The sequence below is a fragment of the Mauremys reevesii genome, linkage group 7 (assembly GCF_016161935.1).
Source record: "Mauremys reevesii isolate NIE-2019 linkage group 7, ASM1616193v1, whole genome shotgun sequence".
Taxonomy (NCBI): Eukaryota; Metazoa; Chordata; order Testudines; family Geoemydidae; genus Mauremys; species Mauremys reevesii.
This window is the reverse complement of record NC_052629.1, coordinates 16,897,338-16,918,791: the sequence shown is the minus strand read 5'-3', so window position 1 is coordinate 16,918,791 and position 21,454 is coordinate 16,897,338. Positions and strand designations below refer to the sequence as shown.

The window sequence follows — 21,454 nt, the reverse complement described above, 5'->3', positions numbered from 1 at the left end:
ATCTGAAAGGGACACTGAGATTCTAGGCCAAAAAATTGGTTTATATTAAAGTTATTTAAATGTGAAAAACTGGTTCACAAAGCAAAATATGTAAAGGTCTGATCCACAGTGTGTTGAAGTCAATGGAAGTATTTCAGTGCACTTTGACTCAGGACCTAAACTCCTGAATGCCACCTAAATGTGCTCCATTAGGTGGCAGTAGCTGACAAATGCTATCCTCTCTTGTATTTGTATAGGCATTAAAATCTGCCCTGGCTACTTGTAAATTGGAGATACATTTTTGTACTCCAAATGTTTGTGGTTTCCTGCAACATAGCATCTGATTGGAGAACCAGTTGTTATGACCACTGCCTTTCAGTTCAGTTAGGAAAATAATTCACACCTCCCACTAACTGCACCCTCTTGTGCCATCCAAATTCCTATGCTGTATTTGGAAATGGGATTACTACATTCTCATCTGCAAATGTAAGGTGCAATACAACTTGATTTCTCAGAGTATGGTTCTACTCTGAAAGATGACTACAATTGACACTACTTCTATATTTATTGGCCCTCAGGAACTTTCAGGTCAAATCTGCCCACTTAATGATAGAAAAGATACTTTTCCCAGCCTGGAATCTGAAAATAGTTACTTTACTGTCTTATGCATCAAAAGATTTTTGCAATTGAAAGTTAGTGAACAATTTTGTTGATAATACACAAGAAGGAATAGAATTTTCTCCCTCTTGTTCTGTGTTGGTCCAGTAGAGTGAATAGTAGTAAAAGGATTAAAAGTAGTAAAACCTTATTTGCTTATTTTAAAGCAAGCAGATCTGATTCAAAATAAACACCAGGCTTGATGTTTAGTACCATGTTTTACATGGTAACTTTTCTGATTATCACCATATTTTAATATGGTTACTTTTCTCCAATCTGGCAATCCATCCAAGACCTGATTTTTTTCAAAATCAAATAGACTTCCCCTATAGCTTGTGCTCCTGTCATTCAAGTCATGTGGAATTTGGTTTGCCTGGACAACCCATGTTCTTCTATTTCCCATTGTCATGTCATCCCATATGGAAAAGCCTCCCTTACCTTAAAGGAACCCTGCATTTTGGCTGCCTTTTCTTAGCCATTTGGAATTGTGGATGTTTTGATAATCAGAAGTGTTGTATGCAGTATCTTACTTGTTTTTGCAGTGACATGGCTGTATTCCCTTCATGTTTCCCATTACTCAGAGTTGTGCTGTTCCCCTATGAAAATGAATAAAAATTAAGATTTTTTTTAAAAACCTTCTGTGTGATAGGCGCATTCCGCAGTATGTGAAACTTTGCACTTGTGTTGCTTAAAAAAAAAAAAAGGCAGCCAGACCTGATGAGATTGGAAAAAAGTCACTGCCTCATGGCATGGGGTGGCCCTGGAGTGTTTCTACATCAGCTTACCTCTTTTCAGGGCTCCTCAGTAATTGTACTAAGGCTTTCTTGCAGCCAGTAACTCTTACCAGCCTACCTTCTTATCATAAACAAGTCCAAAATCAAGTCCTCGAAGTCTAAAAGTTAAGTCAGTATATTGAAAGTTCATATATTAAAGTTTATGTATTCATCCTTTCCCATACTTCATCAGTCCACTCCCAGGCCTTTCTACCTGGAGTCTTCCCTGCTTTGGCAAGCCACTCCCAGCTCTACCTAACTGGAGTCTTTTCTCCCTTGGTGTCTCAGGGTCTCCTACAGAATTCTTCTACTCTCTGCATCCCTCAGCCTCTGCTTCAGTCTGTCTCTCCTCCTGGTCTCTTGCTACTGAGGCTGCTCCCTTGTCTATCTCACAGCCTGGTTGGGTCACATGACCTTCATTTCCCCAACCTAGGGAGGAGAGTTAGCTGTGTCACAGGTAGGGTAGAGACCCCATCTCCTTCTAAAGGGCCAGCCTTCCTGTGACAGTGACTTTTTACTATTTTAATTTTCTTATTAAATAACATTCATAAAGTATGATGCTTCAAAGGAGCTTTTACAAAGGATAGGTGATTGAAGATAGTGCAGGTATGGAATTAGTGTTATTCCTGAGGGCATTCTGTGCCAAAAAAGTAAAAATACTGTACATCATATTTTAAAATTCTGCAAAATTTTTGAAATTTTATTTGTCAAATAAATGTGGCGGCTCCAGCATGGCATTGGGGAGCACAGGCCTTGGCTGCACAGGGATGGGAGATCACTGCAGCTTCCTCCTGCTAAGGACATGGACTCAGCAGTGAGGCTGCACAGAACAAGGACCGGGCCTGCCCCAGAAACATCCCAGGGCCCTGCACTTCCCTGCCGGGTGCACCAGGTGTGAGAAAGCAGGATCCAAGTGTGGAGGGATCCAGGTGCAGAGAGAGGATCTGGGTGCACGGAGGCTTGTTGGGGGGGTTCTGGGTGCAATGGTAATGGGACTACATGTGGATGCAGGGAAGCAAAGAAATTTGCAAGGGATATAAATTCTGCTCATGCACAGTGGCTCAGAATTCTACCAGGAGTAATAGTGTCAAGTGTATCAAAAAGAGACATCAGTTGATAGTGTTTCTTGAACCAGATTTCACTTTCAACTTGAATTTTTTTATTTTAATTCAACAGTTTTAAAAAAAGGTTTTCTGACAAAATGCCCTTTAAACAGCATGTCTTTAAATTCTGTAAAGTATTCGTACAGTGTTTTTCCTACGCCCCTGTTAAGGTCCAAGAGCAGCGCTACTAAAAATAGGCCCACCTCCAATGCTTCCTTCCTTCTTGTTCAGCTTCACTTTCAACTTTGCTCTTTCCCAGGCTTTGATGTAACAGCAGCAGGATATAAGTGCAACTGACCCTCACCAAATCTGTTAAACTAATTATACACAAAGCTGTCAAATGGCCAAAGTAAACGAACTGGAACAACATACAGAAATATCAGAGGGGTAGCCGTGTTAGTCTGGATCTGTAAAAGCAGCAAAGAATCCTGTGGCACCTTATAGACTAACAGACGTTTTGCAGCATGAGCTTTCGTGGGTGAATACCCACTTCTTCGGATGCAAGTCATCCGAAGAAGTGGGTATTCACCCACGAAAGCTCATGCTGCAAAACGTCTGTTAGTCTATAAGGTGCCACAGGATTCTTAGCATATTTCTGTATAAGCAGCATTCTCTAATCTTTTAATTACAGTAATCTCAACTGTTACCTGTAACAACGGTAGGTACAAAAATTTCAGATGGAAATATGATTTACACAGGTTAGGTTAGGACAGATAAGCCAAAAAATAAGTCTCATAACTGACTACCTAGTGAGCAGACCAGGGTGATTAATCTTGCTCACAATAATGAAGCGATTGAGGTGAATAATAAGGGGTGCTGGATGATCTGAGGATAATGACAAAAATATTGGATGGTATCTCTGCATTATCTGATTTCCTTTATGGTGCTTAGGAATATTTTATATATGATATTTAAAATAAGGTCTAATATTAATTTGATGTTTGTTTGTACTTTTTAAAGGTACCATCATTGAATGATGTCCCCCTACATTATCTGAAGCCCAACAGTTTAGTGAAATTCCGCTGCATGGTTCAAGATATGTTTGATCCTGAATTTTACATGGGAGTTTATGAAACAATTGACCCAAATACTAAAACACGTGTAAGTAAAATACTGATGAACTGTTAGGGTAAATGTTTGGGGTGAACTAACTTTTCTTCATTCATGTCTTTACCCTTCACTGTCTACTGAACTGAACCTCTTGAGTATTCAAAGGCTGCACAACATCATTAGTTCAGTTTCAACAGACTCAAGTGACATTAGGGACATAACATTTTACTATATTTTTGGTTCTGATCTGCCACAAGTAGATAAAATTGTGGAAATTATAACAAGCTGTTTTGTGAGATCTGTGGGAATTGAAATGAATCCCTTCTCTGTTTAAATTCTACACACAGTAAAGTTTGCGTAGTTATGTTTTAGGAAGGACTTTAGCCTAATGACTTAGTTTCTGTTATCAATAAGAATTCAAGATTTTGAAAAGAACAGAATTATCATATTGCTTTTTTTGGCAGGTTTTGCATTTTGGTAAATACAGAGATGTAGCAGAATGTGGGGTAAGTTGTGCAAATGCTGTACAATGTAAGAACTAGCACTTAATTTCGTATATTAAATTTGAGCTTTTCATTCTCTTCTCCTCCTCCTACTCCTCCCTACAATGACCTCCAAGAAAATATGCAGTGAGCCTTAAAATTAATTAAATCAGTTGATTTCCCTTTCCTTGTCAACAAGGTATCATATCTACCACTTTCAGTGTTATTATTAAAGAGCAATGTGGACAAGACTTGTACCTACCTCTTTGTCCTTCCCTTCTCTACTTCCATTTTTCTGTCTTTAAAATTGTGTAAACCAGGAATGTTGTAAAGATTGCTTGTCTGGAAAATGCAGTTAATATGAAAAGTATTGTATATGTCAAAGTTAGACTCAGGACTCACAGTTTGTCAGACCACTCTGTTTTATTAGCACAGCGCTCTGCTAATAACACCCAGATAATGTGAGTGGCCATGCAAGACCCAAACAGTCTTATTTTTACAGATAAAAGAGCAGGAATTAAACAAAGGGACACAGAGAGCAAAACAGTAAAATTCACTTGGGGCACAGCATGCATATCCTACTTCCTTACTAACTCTTATCATCTAATGCTTCACCAATTGCCCTTAAATGGTGCAATTGTTCTATGTTAATGTCTGTATTCCTGACACCTGGATTGCAGCATTCCAGCAATTTTGCTTAAAGGTACAGACAGCATTTCTTTAATCCTTTCTATTTTTACAATATAATTCATTCTACTTTCACATATAAGTGCAGTATTAATAATTTTTTCAACGCTTCAGCTAAATTCCTGGAAATATACAACTCTTGGGATTCAAAGTGAATCCAAGGTTTGGGGAGCATTCCTTGCTACTCATAGGTCTTGAGCCATCTCCATGCCACTTAAAATTAGTTTTGTACAGATGTTGTTAATTGTGCCCAAGAATTAAATTTTGGCCAGTAATCTCGTCAAGAAGTTAGAGCACTGGCAAAGCACGTTTCCTAAATGAATATACTCTTAGAACATTGATAGTGAAGTCAGTTTCATTTTTTTTTAAATAGAAGAACTTTATTAGTACTAGAATTGCAATCTGTTACAAAGCATTGAAAAAAAATTGAGGCTTACATTTTGTAAAGTAGAATGGATCTGAATTTGTGGTTATAAGCAGGTTCTGCAGATTTAAGCCACTCTTACTGTTGAGGCACACAAGTGTGGTAGAGATATTCCTAGGGGAATTCTGCACCACTGTGCATGAGCAGAAAATGACTTTCTAACTGGGAAGCAAAGGGAATCCACAAGAGCAGTGATTCGACCCTCCTCAGCAGTTTCAGGTGCTCAGGGAAGAAGACAGAGAAGTAAATCACTGTGGGGCAGAGGGTGAGACTGGGAAGACCCGGCTAGTGGCTCCTTCCTTGCACCAGGCTCAGCTGCTAGTCATGGCTAGGCTGGGAAGGACAAGACTTCCTCTTCCCCTGCACGACATCTGGGGCTGGGTCAGACCCTCCACGAGTTGCAGGAAACTTGTATGGAGTGCAGTTTAAAATTATCAGTGGATTGTGTTTAGGTTTTCATAGTCTTAGTTTTTGTGCTTTAGATAGTAAATTGTTTAATTAGGAAGCTACTTCTTGTAACTCATTATGGCTAAGTTCATAATTCTGCTGACAAAGTAAGGTAATGACTTAAAAACAAATATGTTCAATGTTAAAAACCTGAACCTCATGATTTATTATTGTTATCCTAGCCTCAGCAGGAAATTGATTTAAACTCCTCACAAATGGTCACTTCAGAGAGACAGACCTTCTACTGTGTGCCAGTGCCTGGAGAGTCAGCGTGGGTGAAAGAAATATCCTTTGTTCAACCGTGAGATATATTAATTATGAAAAATGTTTTTAAAGTACTTTGTACTTTGAGGGGATGAGAGGGTAATTCCTTAACTTAGATATGCCTCATCGAAGGACAGTACCATAGTACAATTTGCACACCTATTGTAATAGTATCTTATCCAACAAGATAGCCAGGCTAATAATATTTGAATAATGCTACTTGTGCTGGTTCAAATTAGTATGATGATGTCCTTAATTCTTAATCTTACGCATATCTTAGTGCGAGTCAGGCTCGAGTTAGCCCTTCAACATCCTACACTCCAAGTCGCCACAAGAGGAGTTATGAGGAAGATGAAGATATGGAGCTGCATCCATCTAAACAGAAAGAGCAGCATATGGGTAACATTTGATATATTGATAACTGGTCATTTCATTACCATTACGAACTATTTATGTATCAGGGTGAGTCAATAGTGTTATCCCAGTCTTGATCACTATGCTGATTGAACTATGAATGGAAACAAATGGGGAAAACCAGCAGTTTAACTTGTAAATTAGCACAGGATAAATGTTGCATATGTAACATTCAATTTGTTTTCTACTGCTTTACAAAATGCTAGTATTTTTTGGTTGCTGTAGTAGCTGCTGTGTGAATGGCTCCAGGCACTGAATTTAATTTCTAGCTCTGTCACAAACTTCCTGTGTGACCTTCAGAAAGTCACCTCATCTCAGTCTCTATTCCCTATCCATAGAAAGGGGATAAAACAGACAATGAAATTGTCAGTTTAAATTGTAAACTCTTTGGGGATAGGGATTGTCTCTTATTACATGTAGCACTTAGCAAAATGAGGCCTAAATATCTGTTGGGTCTGCTTTACTACGAACAATAATTTAGGTCTCAAGAACTATCCCACCTTGCCTCTCTATCTCCAGTGACAGCCCACCCCTCACCCCACCTTTTAAAGGAATATAATTGACTTGCATTACCTGGAACTGTCTTTTGCCCTCCAAGGTTGGAAGGGAAAATGAGGAATACCAGGCATTTGTAGTCCTCTGAAAAAAGACCTAAAATCCTTTGATTTTCTGAAAGGGTGGTATTTCCAAACTGGCAATGTGATGCTTAAAGATAGATTGAGTCATGACAAACCTCCTTGGCTATATTTAGGTCTCCAAGATCAACAGATTTTCATGCCTAAAATCCTACATATTCATCATGATGTTAATTTTTGGCAGTAGATATACAAATCTTTTATTTTTGTGAGGAACAATAAAGTAATAGTTGGTAGAAACTACTGCTTTGTTGTTCTTCCAGGATCCCTTTTTAATTCAGCATGCTTCTGTATTGCTTTCTGAAGGAAGGAAAATTGTTTGGATTTGCTGTTATGCTTAAGTAAGCTGTAGAAGGCTGTCATTCCTTTATGTTGCAGGGAATATAGGTGATATCCATGGGTGTGGCGAGCCAAAGCGATTAGAAACTGAAGCTTCTTCAGGACATCAGCTAATCTCCCCAAACTGCTCCCCTCCACTTGATCTAAACTTTCCACTGCCGGGAGAGAAGGGTCCTGCATGTCTCGTAAAGGTAACCAGACTATGGAGATGATGACGACCAAAGTATGATTGCCTCACTGAGGAGATAGATTAGGGGTGAGAGGGAGAATCCTGAACCCAGAGCAGTTACAGTAAAACCTATATTATCTTGAATGTGTCCTCAAATGACAGCTGTCCTGTTTTCCTCGTCACTGCCCATGGGGGATATTAGAATTGCTAACATCAGTGCTAGTAGATGTTAAAGCATATATATCCATAGCTGCACTTGGCAAAAAGGGTTCTGTCAGTTCAAGACACCCAAGTGTAAGGATGATGTTGACTCATGGACTCTTGAGTAAGTTAAGATGTGCTCTTTTAGCAGAAGAAGGTGTGATGAAGCAAGAGGGAAACAATGCAATGTTTGTTCTCACTTCATATTTGAAATAGTTTCCTGTTGATTAATACCTAATGCTGACTAGGAAACTGAAAGCAAGTAAAATGCTCGTCTATTCTGTTTCTGTATTTAATATCCCATTCTTCAGCAATCTGATTCTACATTTAGAATTTCATCCTTTAATGAACAAGTGTAGAATATGGTTGTTTACCACTTTGTCAGAAGAAGGCAGATAATATAAATCCTACAAAAGTAACCAGTAATTTTTCCAATCTCAGCGTCTTAAAATTTTATTTGGACAGCCTTCCGGCACAGAATCTCTTTAATCGACAGTTGTCTACTGAGATTTATGCTCTTGTCTGATGAATGACAATCCATGCTGTCCTTGTTCTTGCAGTAGATCATTCTGTTCTGTCTGCCTCCCTTTTATCATGCTATCTCTGTGGCAGGTCTATGAGAGATGGGATAGTTTCAAAGTCAATGATACTCTTGAGGTGTATGGCATTTTGTCTGTGGATCCAGTGCTCAGCATAGTGAACAATGAAGAGAGGTAAGGCTTATGCTGTGATTCTGATCTGCAGGGATTTATGAAGTTAAAAAGCAAAATGCTTGAATGGTTGTGCCCTAAAAATTAAGAAAGTGTCTAACCATTTGTCTGAGCATTATTTTAAAAATGCTTTTTGCCTAAATCAAAGGTAATGCTTGTGAAAGGTACTGGATTGACAGGCCTGGCACTTGAAGTCCTTTGTCCACAGAACAGGTACCGCATGAGCAATGGCTGTACATATTTCCCAGACTGCCCCAGTATCAAACAGAGGTATCAAGTGTTAGTACTGAAAGAAATGTATAAAGAGGACAGGACCAAGAGATTTGAAGGAACTTCAGAATGATGTGTGGGAGTTAATGACACATTACAGTTAGCTTCTATAACAAAGGGACAGCAAATGTACCTTTTTTTTTTTTTTTTTTTCTTCCCTCAAGTGCTGGATAATTCTTGGAATTAGACTAGACAAACTTACTTCAGGACCAGGTAAATAGACTTCCTATAAAAGTATAGCCAAAGGAGAGATGGTCCTGTAGACAGGCAGTGAAAATGATTGGTGTTGTGTCTTCCATATGAGAATATGAAATTAGGACTGTTTACTTTACAGAGGAAATAAATAGGGGCATGAAAGATGTATAGAAAATACTGAATGGTGTAAAGAAGTGGTATCAGATGTTCTTATTTACCATCTCAGAAAACAAGAACAAGGGAACCTCCAATTAAATTAAAACAGGTTCAAAACTGATAAAGGAAAATACTTTCTTTTAATGTAATGCACCATTAATCTGTACATATCACTGCCACAGATTAGATAGGTAGAGAGACCAAGAGGTTAGTAAAATCTAAAAAATTGATTAGACATCTATATAAAAAATGTTGTTACATTATATAACTTTTTTTTTAAAATAGAAGGTATATAAAGCCTGGTATCATGGTGCAAGCCAACCACTAACTGATGAGATTTAGGAGGAACTTCCCTAAAGGGCATGTTATTTTATGATTGTCCACGTGGGTTCCTAGTGCCTTTCTTTGAATTATACTGTATTAGCCAATTTTGGAGAGAAGATATTTTTTTCCTGGGGGAATTCTGTGCCAAAAAAGTAAAATTCTGTGCACAATGTTGTAAAATTTTGCAGAATTTTATATATATTATTTGTCAAAATAACGCAATATAATTATGCCCCTTTCAATTATTTTGATAATTTATTTCAAAATATCTGTCAGCATGTATGTCTGTAACAATACAGACAACACACAAGATTCAGGAAATCTTTTTTGACAAATAGATTCCGTACTAAGCATATTAATACAGAAATTTGAGTAATAAGTAATTTAAACGACAATACTGAAACGAATTTCTGCACCCCTCCGAAGCAGCCCAAAAGCTTGGGGGAGTCTGGGGTAATGGAGGAGCTGAGGGAGAAGGAAGTAATTGCTGGGAAGGAGCCTGGGAGTGACCCTCGAGGGTTGTTGGGTGTAGATGGGAGAAGCATAGAACAGTTTTGTTTTGTTTTTGCAGGGGAGGGAAAGGTGGAGAGGGATTGTTAAGGATTTGGGGAGCCTCCCCCCCCCATATCAACTCTGGCTGATCCTTAGCCCCTCCCATTCATTCAAGCACATGTGCCCCCATGATTCCCTTCACTCTCACTCCCCGTTCAGCCAGGCATATCTGCATGTCCCCATGTTGCCCTGCACCCCAATTCCCCTGTTACCATGTGGCCCTGCATCTCCCACTCTCCATTCAGCCAGGCATAGCTGCCCCATCCCCATGTGTCCTGCACCCCCACCCCCCACTCCCATTCAACCCCTGGTTCAATGTTGTCATGCCACTAGTTCCTGTGCTTCCGCCCCAGTCTGTCCCCGCATTAGCCCTTCTAAACCCCAGTCTGTGACACTCCCCCACACCCCGCAGCCCCATGTACCCCGCTCTGTCCATCCCCTCACCCCCACCCGTATCCTATGCTTCCTCACCTGGCCACAAAGCAGGGTGCTGTGAGGAAGGCATCCTCTTTCCCCCTCCCTCTCTGTGGCTGCTGCTCTTCTGGTGCCACATAAGCCCCTGGTGTAATTGCAGCTTCCCTTCATCTCCCCATCAGAATCAATTATTTGGCCGGGGGAGGTGTGGGGCAATCTCTGGTGAAAATTAATTCTGTGCTTGCGCAGCGCACAGAATTGCCCAAGGATTAGATATTGGAGTGCATGGATCACAGGCTTCATCCAATATGTCAGTTCGTGTAGTATTGATGCAAGTGTTCGGAATCTTGATCCTTTGAAATTTTTCTTTTTGGTATGTTACAGCCTTGATGTCTGAATCCTTGTGTAGAGCCAGACAGGCTTGTAAAGGTAACCCAGCAAAGCCAGCTGTTTTTGCTTATAATCTGCCCAACAGTAGGCTAGGCCAGAGTGGTGGCTCAATATGCCTAATCAAATGTATTTGACTGTTGACAGTCATATTATGTATAGAGAAAATGGTGGAATTCAGCAAGGATTTTGAACTTTAAAGTTATTGTATGAAGTAGAAAGAGAAAAGGATGGTTACAGTCCTTTTAATGAAGAACAGATATTGCCCAAAAGAAGGAGGAGGGGCTTAGAAGATTAGTAGGACCCTACCAAATTCACGGCTGTGAAAAACATGTCGGGGACCGTGAAATCAGACCACCCCTGTTAAATCTAGCTATTGGAGGGGTGGGGAAGAGTCAGGGTTGGGGCTGCCTCAGCCAGGGGTTCCTGCTGTTCAGTGGGCTCCAGCTGCTAGTCTGCTGGACTGGAGAGGGACTTGACTTCCTCTTCTCCTACACAGCCTCTCTCGGGGGAAGGGAAGGGGGCGCCAAGGAGAGATCAGACCCACCTCCAGGTACCTCCCCAGGCTGCAGGAAGCTCCGCGGCTGTGCTGCCTTCAGAGTGGCAATCCTGTGACCCTTCTTCCCCCCTCCCCCCCCGCAACAGCTTTGTGACCCCCTACAACCTTCTTTTGTGTCGGGACCCCCACGCTTGCAAGACCATCTGAAAATGTTAAATTGACCAATTTTAAAACCCTCTGGCCATGAAATTGATTAAAATGGACTGTGAATTTGGTAGGGTTCTAAAGATTAATAATAGATTATAGAGCCTTTCACTTCTGTCTCTGGTGCAAATCCAGTCCAAGTCAGTAGTGACTGAAGTTTGTTGCCATCTAATGTCTGTCTCTTTGTTCCAGTGTCCATATCAAAATAAAAAAACTAAAATAAAAAACCTGGGGCTACTTTTGGAAGGCCTCAGAAACTGAGAATTGAATAGTCATGAGGTCTGACCTGTTTTCTCACCTCAAAGGGTGGTTTCTCCAAGTTAGGGTCGAGGCACACTAATGGGAATTTTTGACTGCATCTGCACTACATGTTCTGTGGCTATATAGAAAATTTAAGTGTCTAAGACTGATGATCTGGCAACCTTCTGGAACTCTGTATCCACACAGGATAGACTTTGTAAAGTAAAGTTGCTTTATTTTCTCAAATGTTACAATGTCTACATTGAATACCTGCTGAACGAAACCTGTTACCACAAAAAATACTTAAGATCTCTCATTTAAATGGTGGAATGATTTAGGGATTTGCTTCCTTTACCAAATTAAAGCCTGTATACTCCAAATATTTTCAGAAATATAGACAACAGCCTATATTGTGTAAATCCAATTTAGTAGTTTTATATTGTCAGTGTATAGGATTTTCATGTATTTTGTATTTCTAGTCTTTTTATAAATACCTAAAATCTTTCAATTAAGCTTTTATAATTAAAATTGATAATAAATTGAATTAGTTTAAATGTAGTCTTAAGTAAACTGAAGCCGGGAAGGGATGTTGCTTGTGTTTATGTGTAACATTATTGGAATAGATTCCAGATTCATTTTGACAACAGCAGGGGAATTTGCATAAAATGTCTTCAAGCTCAGTTTAATTATGACATTTACTAGGGAGAACGCATCACCACTTGATCCTATGGAGTGTATGGACACAGTAGAAGAACAGAGAGTACGCAGTCCTCCTGCCTCATTAGTCCCCAGAATCCATGTGATTTTGGCACAGAAATTACAGCACATTAATCCATTATTGCCTGCCTGCCTTAATGAAGAGGAGAGTAAAAGCTGTAAGTATCTGCACTGGTGAATGGAACCTTACATTATCACAGATTAGTTCACTCTAGACTGCATTGTACTACTCATTACTATAAAAAAAAGTAATTGTTGGCAGGAAAATGCAGCAATAGTAGAGTCTGTTTAAAGCAGACTCAGGCTTTGGCTACACTTGTAGCGGCAGCGCTTTGAAGTACAAGTGTAGTCAAAGCGCCAGCGCTGGGAGAGAGCTCTCCCAGCGCTGTCCATACTCCACCTCCCTGTGGGGAATAACGTACAGCGCTGGGAGCCGCGACCACACTGGCGCTTTGCAGCGCCGCAATTTGCAGCGCTGGAGAGGGTGTGTTTTCACACCCTGCTGCAGCGCTGCAAATTTGCAAGTGTAGCCAAGGCCTCAGAAGGGATCGGGCAGCTGCATTACTTTATACTCAGCTGCCTCAGACATGGTGATAAGTGTTTTAGGAAGAGTTACTTCTGAAGTAGTCATGATTAGAGACTTCATTCCGTAAGTCTCAAAACCCAATCTACTATTGTACAAATTGCAAGATTTATTCATTTTCAAATGAGGAATCGTTTTATTTTTGAACATTTTACTTTTATTAAAGCTTAGCTAAGCAGGTAAATCTGAAGTATGTAGACACAGGATTACCTTGTGGATATAAAATATATAATGAATGTCTGTACTATCAAGGAGCTTAAAGGGAGATAAGTTTAAAAAAAAAATTATGCAACTAGTTGCCCATTTGATTGTTTTTAAACATTCACCAAAAACTGTGGCACATGCGTCTGTTTTTCTCTTGTTGGTATTTTTCCTCTCCATCTGTGTGTGTCTCTTGGACTCTATCTGTGAACTTCCACAGCTTCTAAAATGACTGTCAAGTGGAGTCCTGTATAGATATTATGTTTGACTCACCTTAAACCTTTAGGAAGTTGTAGAAGGCAGTTTGTTTTGGAACCAAATGTATAATACCATTTTCAATTAAAAATCTGAAGGGGTTTCTAAGGGAATGTTGAGCAGATCATACTATTCCCAAGTCAGCAGTTATTCAACAAATGGATGAGTGGGTTTTTAATTCCTACTCATATTGACATTTTAATTTTTAAAAATCCTACTTTTGTTATGCAGCTGCTATGTTGCATCCATCTGAGATGGAGGGAAGCTTCTTAACCATCATTAATAATAAAACTCTTGCTCGTTTCCTAATAATGTTTGAGAGTAAACTGGCATTTCTATCCAGAGCTAATTTTTCTTAGGCTTTGTTTTATGAACTATATTTTCTTCTGCATAGACCACTTTTCTATTTTATCATTAAAAATCTTGGCATTCCATGAAATTAACATGCAAAATAAGTTACTTAAATATTTATATAAAGGTGGCAATTAACATTATTGAACATAATTGAACATTAAATGTTATATCAGAAAAACAGTGTGGGGTTAGAGCAAAGAAGCAGTGGGGAGCTAAATTGGATCATCCTTTGAATTACCACATTTCAGTTTTTGTTTGACAGAATATAGCTCCTGTTCTTATTTTCATTATCTTCTCCTCCAGGAGTCTGTGGCAGGGATTGGAGGAGGGTTTTCTTTATGATCATATTGAAATAGTTGCACTGAACTTGTGAACTGGGCTGGAAAGAAAATGCATAATTCTGCAAGACACACTTACTAAAATGAGTATGTGAATGTAACAGCAGCATAGATCTATGAATCAATTTGCTGAGTAACTGCTGATTCAGAGAGTATGATCTGCTCAGCATCATCTTGTAAACCCTTTCATATTTTTTAATTGAAAGGTGTATTGTACGTGTGGGCTTCAAAACCTGAAGCCTTCCACAGCTTTCAGAGTGTTTAAGATGTCATGTATGTCTATATAGAACTCCACTTGATAGTAATTTGAAGAGCTGTGGAAACTCTCTGATGGCAGAGTCCAAGGAATAAACAGAATACATACAGATTGGAGCCCAAAAAACAAACAGAACACACAACACAGTAGAGCCCATAGATATATGTATCTGTTGCTGCTACATTCACTTACTAATTTTGGTAAGTGTCTTGAGATTTGTCTATTGTTTTTTTCCAGCCCAGTTTACATGTGGGAAAGCTGTGGAAATAACTTTCCGTTTGCCGAAGGTGGCAGCGTTATTTTGTTTTGAGTCACTATAATGGAATTAAAAAAAAAAAGCCATGAAAGCTCATAGACTCATGGTTTAAAACCAAAAAATAAGAGTTGGGGAGTCAACTGGTCCAGGAGCCTGGCAGCCTTGAGGGTTCTCAGGGTCTAGGCTCTGTGGCAGGGAGCCTGGCAGCCCAGGCTTGAGCAGGCTTCTCAGGGTCTAGGCTCCTAGCTCTGCAGCAGAGAACCTGCAAGCCCTAAGAGCACCCAGTTGGGTCCAGGGAACCAGCTGCCCTGAGTTAGAGAGCCCAGGAACCAGCTGGCCTGGGATTCTGGAAGCCCTGGAGTCCCCTATCCTGGGTCACTCAGCATGGCAAGGCAGGCAGCATAACTGCCTTGGAGCCGCAGACCCTGGAAGTCCTGGGTTTCTGACTCTAAGGAAATCAGCATATTGGGGGAAATCAGCACATTCCCCAGTCCTGGAAGTTTAGCTGCTGATGGCTAAAATTGACATTCCTGTCAGTTTTACCTATGAAATTTACCAGACTGGTCAGTTTTATGGCTGCTGCCAGATCCTGAGGAGCACATGGTGAACACTTCAATCTCCCTGGTCATTCTATAACAGATTTAAAAGTCACTATTCTTGAACAAAAAAACTTCAGAAACAGACTTCAAAGAGAAAAAGCAGAACTAAAATTCATTTGCAAATTTAACACCATTAATCTGGGCTTGAATAGGGACTGGGAGTGGCTGGCTCATTACAGAAGCAGCTTTGCCTCTCCTGGAATTGACACCTCCTCATCTATTATTGGGAGTGGACTACATCCACCCTGATTGAATTGGTTCTCCACTTGCGAGGTAACTCCCTTCTCTTCATGTGTCAGTATATAATGCCTGCATTTGTAACTTTCACTCCATGCATCTGAAAAAGTGAGGTTTTTTTACCCATGAAAGCTTTTGCCCAAATAAATCTGTTAGTCTTTAAGGTGCCACCGGACTCCTTGTTGTTTTTGTGGATACAGACTAACACGGCTACCCGCTGATACTTGATAAACTCCAAATGTTCATGTGGTGCCAAAATGAACACCTTATGGAATTTGTGTCCTGGGTAAATTTCAAAACAGCTGTCTTTTGGGGTGTTTTTGGAATGAAATCAAATATTGAAATTTCCCCACAATATGGAAATTCTGAGTTGTGACCAGCTCTGCTTATGGCCAACCCTGGTATGCCTGTGACTTGCTTTCTTGGCTGGTCGACTTTGGAGATCTATTGCAAAGCTGCTTAATTTGGTCTTTTGGGAGAGTCTTTACAGCTTTGTCTCCCCTTAAATCCTGATCCTTAAAGGACTGTCATCTCCAGTCCTGAGAGGCTGGGTACACCACATGTTTGGCTGGAGTGAAGGCATACGGAAGGGAAATGGGAATGAACCGCATCTTTAGAGTAGTGAAGTGAAAGGAGAATTTTGTGTTCCCAATTCTTGCCGAGGGGCTATACTTGGATACACTGGTGCTTGCTGCAAAAATTGTAAGAAGCAGAAATATTAAAATTTTCCATTGACTGGTATATTTGGTAACACTTTAAAACATAGCTTTGGCCTCTGCATTGAGAGGATTGTGGATTGGTAAATGATTACTTATCTCCCTTTGATTTTGAGTATTCTTTAATGTTTAAAATCGCCTTTGATTCCTTATTTGTTGAAAATAGCTTGTTCCATATTGGTAAGCATAGTAAACCCAGGAGTGCAAATGCTGCCAGAGGAGATTAGACAGCATTCAAGCCAAACTCTGTTTGTATCAGTGTGAGAGAAACCTTGATAAAATAAAAATAACTTTCTCTGAATGTGAGAATTTATATGCTCCTGTAATTCCCAAGGAGCAAGGAGATAATATACCACTTCCTCTCAACTCACTTTTTTCATAACTGTTATGAGCTTTAGGTACCTTTTAAATACTTCAAATGGAAAATAACAGTCAAACATTTTGGTTGTGATGCAGGAATACACTATAATAATTCAGAATTAGTCTTTTGTAATTGGGCACATGTAACAGAGGCTGACAATGTCAGGTGGAACTTCTGTATATGTTAGCTCTCAATTTTTATAATATACCTTAGAATCTTCTAAATAAAATGTTCAAAATAAAATCAAGTAATGGCATTCAGATATTAAAGTGTGTGTGAGGGGGAAGATAGGCATGCCATAGAAATCTGTATAATAAGTGAGGCAATAGTTTAGCTCTTCGTATCCCTGATGTGACTGTTTCTATTGCAAGCAAGGATAACCGAGATCATTAATGTCTCATTTATTGTTATCCAAATGACAAAAGACTTGAGCCAAGACTTTCAAAAATCAGGAGTCTAAAAGTCAATGAGTTGCTGTTTACTTGGCTCTACGGATAGTCGGCCAACTTGTTTAGGAACCTTATTTCAGATTTCAGCTTTTGAAAATTTTGGCCCAAACTTGTAAATTGTGCATATAGCTGGTATCTGTTACTATACTATTGCCTTCCTACTTCCCCATCCCCTTATTCAGGTTAATTTAGATTGCTAAGGCAGGAGCTGTCTTAGCACTGTATAAGTGTGCTCTGCTCTGATGGAGGCCTCAGGGCACCACTCTAAGACAAAACAATTAAGTTGCATGAAGTTATGGTCACCAGAGTTCAGGAATGGTGTGGCAAAAAGCAAGATACAAAAAAGTACAACAATGGAGCATAAAACAACATAGTGAAGAAGACTGAATTGAATTTGTGTAGTCTAGGAAAGAAGACCCATTTGGGTAAGATCACTCTAATTAGATACATTAAGGCCTGGTCTACACTATCGGGGATCGATCTAAGATACGCAACTTCAGCTACGAGACTAGCGTAGCTGAAGTTGATGTATCTTAGATCGACTTACAATCACTTACTTTGTGTCCTCGTGGTACGGGATCGACGGCCACCGCTCCCCCGTCAGCTTTGCTTTCGCCTCTTGCCGAGCTGGAGTTCAGCAGTCGATGGGAGAGTGATCAGGGATCGATTTATCGCATCTACACTACAAACAATAAATTGATCCCCAATAGATTGATCACTACCTGCCGAACCGGCAGATAGTGTAGATATACCCTAAGTCTAAATAGAGGGAATTATTCCATCTCAAATCTGCAGAGCAAGGAATAGTGTCCTGAATCTGAAAAAGGTAGGAAAAGTCTAGTAAATGAGGAAACTTCACTCACAGAGTAGAGTGCTGTTCTTTTCCACTCACCATTCCCAATGTGTGATATTGCAACATAAGGTAAGCCTCATTTGAAGAGGAGGGGAAACAGATGCAGGGTATTTCTGACATTTGTCTTTTGCTTTGTCAGTTGTGTCTAGTTTTATGATGGAACTTTCGCCACTTAGAGCAGAACTGCTTGGATTCCTCACTCATGCACTCTTAGGAGACAGCTTGGCTGCTGAGTACCTTATATTGCATCTCATCTCCACAGTGTAAGTATGTAGATGCCTGCTGAGAACACCTAATGTATTTGTTTTAAAAAATATTACCTGCTTATTTTTGCCAGTCTATCAGAGTCTATGAATAACTTTTTCAGCAGAGATGGTATAAGTGTTTATATTCCAGTAGTGCCCAGGGAGGCTCCAACTGAGGGGCCCCATTGTATTAGGCACAAATGCAGAGATTATTGTCCATAGTCCAAATAGATTTTAAAGAAGGCTAATTTCAAAGCTTAGTATCTTCCTAGCATTTGAGTTGACACAGTCCCTCCCACTTCTGTTCGTTCTCCACCTTTTTTTTTAATTCTGTCCTTAGATTAGACTAAAATCTTCAAGCGATATATATGAAACCAATGCAGATGTCATGTTTCCTATCTAATCTCTTCTCTGTGTGTGAGCAGGACACACTATTACTACATTTCCATTAATAATTTAGAGCTGTGGTTCTCAACCTGTTTACCACTGTGGGCCGCATATGCAGCTCTGTGTGTTATGTGGGCCACATCCATACAATACATATACTACTTGTACATCTATTTTTTAAAAAAATAAATAAATAAGGTTTAGGATTTGTTATATGACGGCAATACCATTCAAATCGATATAGTACCTTTCATTTCAACACTGGCAAATGTCTACCAAGAGCATTTTAAATTAGCAAAATAAGTCAAAACATTAACTGTTAAAATTAATTAATTTACTGTAAGGTAGGCATGGCATATTGCCACCCTCATTTCCATGCTGCTGTGGAGCCTGTCTGCAAAGATGGGTAGCCCTGCCTGGTGTGGGATGCCTCCTCAGCCAGGGACTGTCTCCCATTCACACGGTCCCTTCTCTTACTACCCCCCCTCCCCGCACACACACACACAACACTGGACTGGCCCTATCTAGGGAAGAAAGACCCACACAGGGACTGTTCCCCATGCTCCCAGTCCCCTATCCAGGGACTGCACCCAGTCCCCCTACCTAGATTCTGTCTCCCATGCACTGGCAGCATCCCCCTCCTAGAGTTGCCAGGTGTCCGGTTTTCAACCGGAAAGTCCGTTTGAAAAGGTAGCCTGGCAGTGTCTGGTCAGCACTGCTGACTGGACACTAAGAATCCAGCTACCAGCCTCCACCACCAGGGGGCAGGAAGAGCAGCAGCTGCTGTTACAGCCTAGAGCAGTGATTCTCAACCTATTTACCACTGTGGGCTGCATATGCAGCTCTCTGTGTTAAGTGGGTCGCATCCATGCAATATACAACCTGTATGGCCCTGAGGATGTCATATGGGCAGCAGCTGTGTGCTGACTAGGCCACAAGCAGCCCATGGGCTGCAGGTTGAGAACCATTGGCCTAGAGGAACTGCTCTCTGCTCAGCTGCTGACTCCTTATGGAGAGAACTGGCTGGCTCTGGAACCTGGCTCCAGACTCTCCAGTGAAGAAGTAGGTGGGGGGGAGGGGAGTGGGAATCCTGTCTGCCCCCTCTACCCCACTGTGCTCCAATTTCCCCCAGCCCCTTGCTCCGGGGACCAGTCAACCCCCTCAACCCTGTTATGCTCCAATTGCCCCTGTCTCCTCACTCTATGGACCAACCCTCCCCTCCCGCCGCCCCCCCCCATCCCTTCTGTGTCCAGATTTGGGCAGGCAGGCTCCGCATCAGCTCCTCCCAGCCTGGTTCTGCAGGTGGCAAGTGAGTCCTGGGATGGGGAGTGAGTGATGGGTTGGGGGGAGAGGAGCAGGCAGTGCCTGGGGAAGAGGTGGAGCTGGTGGCAGGGCCTCTGGGAAGGGGCAGTGCAGAGGTGTCCTGTTTTCAGCAATTAGAAAGTTGGCAAACCTCCATGTGCCCCAGGCCCCTGCACCTCCCTCCCTGCAGCCCTAGCCCCCTGCACCCTCCTCCCCATGCCCACTGGTCTCCTACTTCGGCTGCACTAGCTCAGCCATTCAGCCTGCCCTGCCCGCCTGCCTCTGTGGCCCTAGTGCCAGGGATCCTGCTGCAGCCGGTGTCACTGGACCACGATCCTGCAGGGTGGGGGAGCACTGAGCACCCTAGTCTCCTGATGATGCTGCAGGGCCCAATCCTGCTGGGGGGAGGGGGCTGATGTCACTGGGCCTAATCCTGCACCACCCCATTTTTGCGCAAACACACCCCTCCGCTGACTCTGTGCCCAGCACAGGTACCCCTCCCGCCTTGCCCTAGTTACAGTGCTAAGGATGTCAGAGGTCTGTGCTGATTGGGCCGCAAGTGGCCCATGGGTTGAGAACCATTACTTTACAGAATGACTGACATTTTTCTTCTCTGATTTATTCTTGTTCATTAAAAAGTTATCTACATTTTCAAAAACCGCTAGTGATCTTAATAGCCCAACTTAAGATGCCTTAAAAAAGAACCTGAACACCAGCCCTCTAAAAGTCAGACCCCTGTAAGGTATGTCCAGTTGAACTCCCAAAATCATGAGTCACCCTGGAAAATGTGAACCTATATACATACACCTGAGAGAGTTTGCGTGTAGCTGTCAGGTATGTTGCACTGAACAGCCAACAGTGTTGCGGGTGTGATACCTGCCCAATGACCTGGCCAATTTTCAAATAGCTTATTTGAAGATCAGGAATTTCATCCTAGTACCCAGCATATGGGAAACCTGAATATATGGTAGGCCTAGTAAACTTCATAATGGCACAAAGAATGCTTGTGTAAATAGGACATTTTATGGTCTAAGTGGAAATCTGTTTTCATTGTTATTCTAATGACTCTTTACCATTCATAGAATATCAGGGTTGGAAGAGACCTCAGGAAGTCATCTAGTCCAACCCCTGCTCAAAGCAGGCCCAATCCCCAACTAAATCATCCCAGCCAGGGCTTTGTCAAGCCTGACCTTAAAAACTGCTAAGGAAGGAGATTCTACCACCTCCCTAGGTAACCCATTCCAGTGCTTCACCACACTCCTAGTGAAAAAATTTTTCCTAATATCCAACCTAAACCTCCCACAGTGCAACTTGCGACCCTTACTCCTTGTTCTGTCATCTGCTACCACTGAGAACAGTCTAGATCCATCCTCTTTGGGAACCCCTTTTCAGGTAGTTGAAAGCAGCTATCAAATCCCCCCTCATTCTTCTCTTCTGCAGACTAAACAATCCCAGTTCCCTCAGCCTCTCTTCATAAGTCATGTGCTCCACCCCCTTAATCATTTTTGTTGCCCTCCACTGGACTCTTTCCAATTTTTCCACATCCTTCTTGTAAATGTGGGGCCCAAAACTGGACACAGTACTCCAGATGAGGCCTCACCAATGCCGAATAGAGGGGAATGATCACATCCCTCAGTCTGCTGACAATGCTCCTACTTATACAGCCCAAAATGCCGTTAATCTTCTTGACAACAAGGGCACACTGACTCATATCCAGCTTCTTGTCCACTGTAACTCCTAGGTCCTTTTCTGCAGGACTGCTGCCTAGCA

The 21,454-nt window shown here is 41.3% G+C and overlaps 1 protein-coding gene across 4 annotated transcripts in view; it reads left to right on the top strand.

Moving 5' to 3' along the window:
• Positions 1-21,454, top strand: part of LOC120409245 (minichromosome maintenance complex binding protein) — a 38,542-nt gene that overhangs the window by 2,399 nt on the left and 14,689 nt on the right. For 2 of the 4 annotated variants that reach the window (XM_039546974.1, XM_039546976.1), the window contains exons 3-10: positions 3,473-3,613; positions 4,027-4,068; positions 5,785-5,903; positions 6,147-6,265; positions 7,294-7,445; positions 8,237-8,337; positions 12,278-12,450; positions 17,890-18,013. In XM_039546974.1, the coding sequence (XP_039402908.1) occupies positions 3,473-3,613; positions 4,027-4,068; positions 5,785-5,903; positions 6,147-6,265; positions 7,294-7,445; positions 8,237-8,337; positions 12,278-12,450; positions 17,890-18,013 (971 nt within the window). Of the gene's footprint in view, positions 1-3,472; positions 3,614-4,026; positions 4,069-5,784; positions 5,904-6,135; positions 6,266-7,293; positions 7,446-8,236; positions 8,338-12,277; positions 12,451-17,889; positions 18,014-21,454 lie in introns of all 4 variants that reach the window. The other 2 variants (XM_039546975.1, XM_039546977.1) reach the window with 1 other exon arrangement.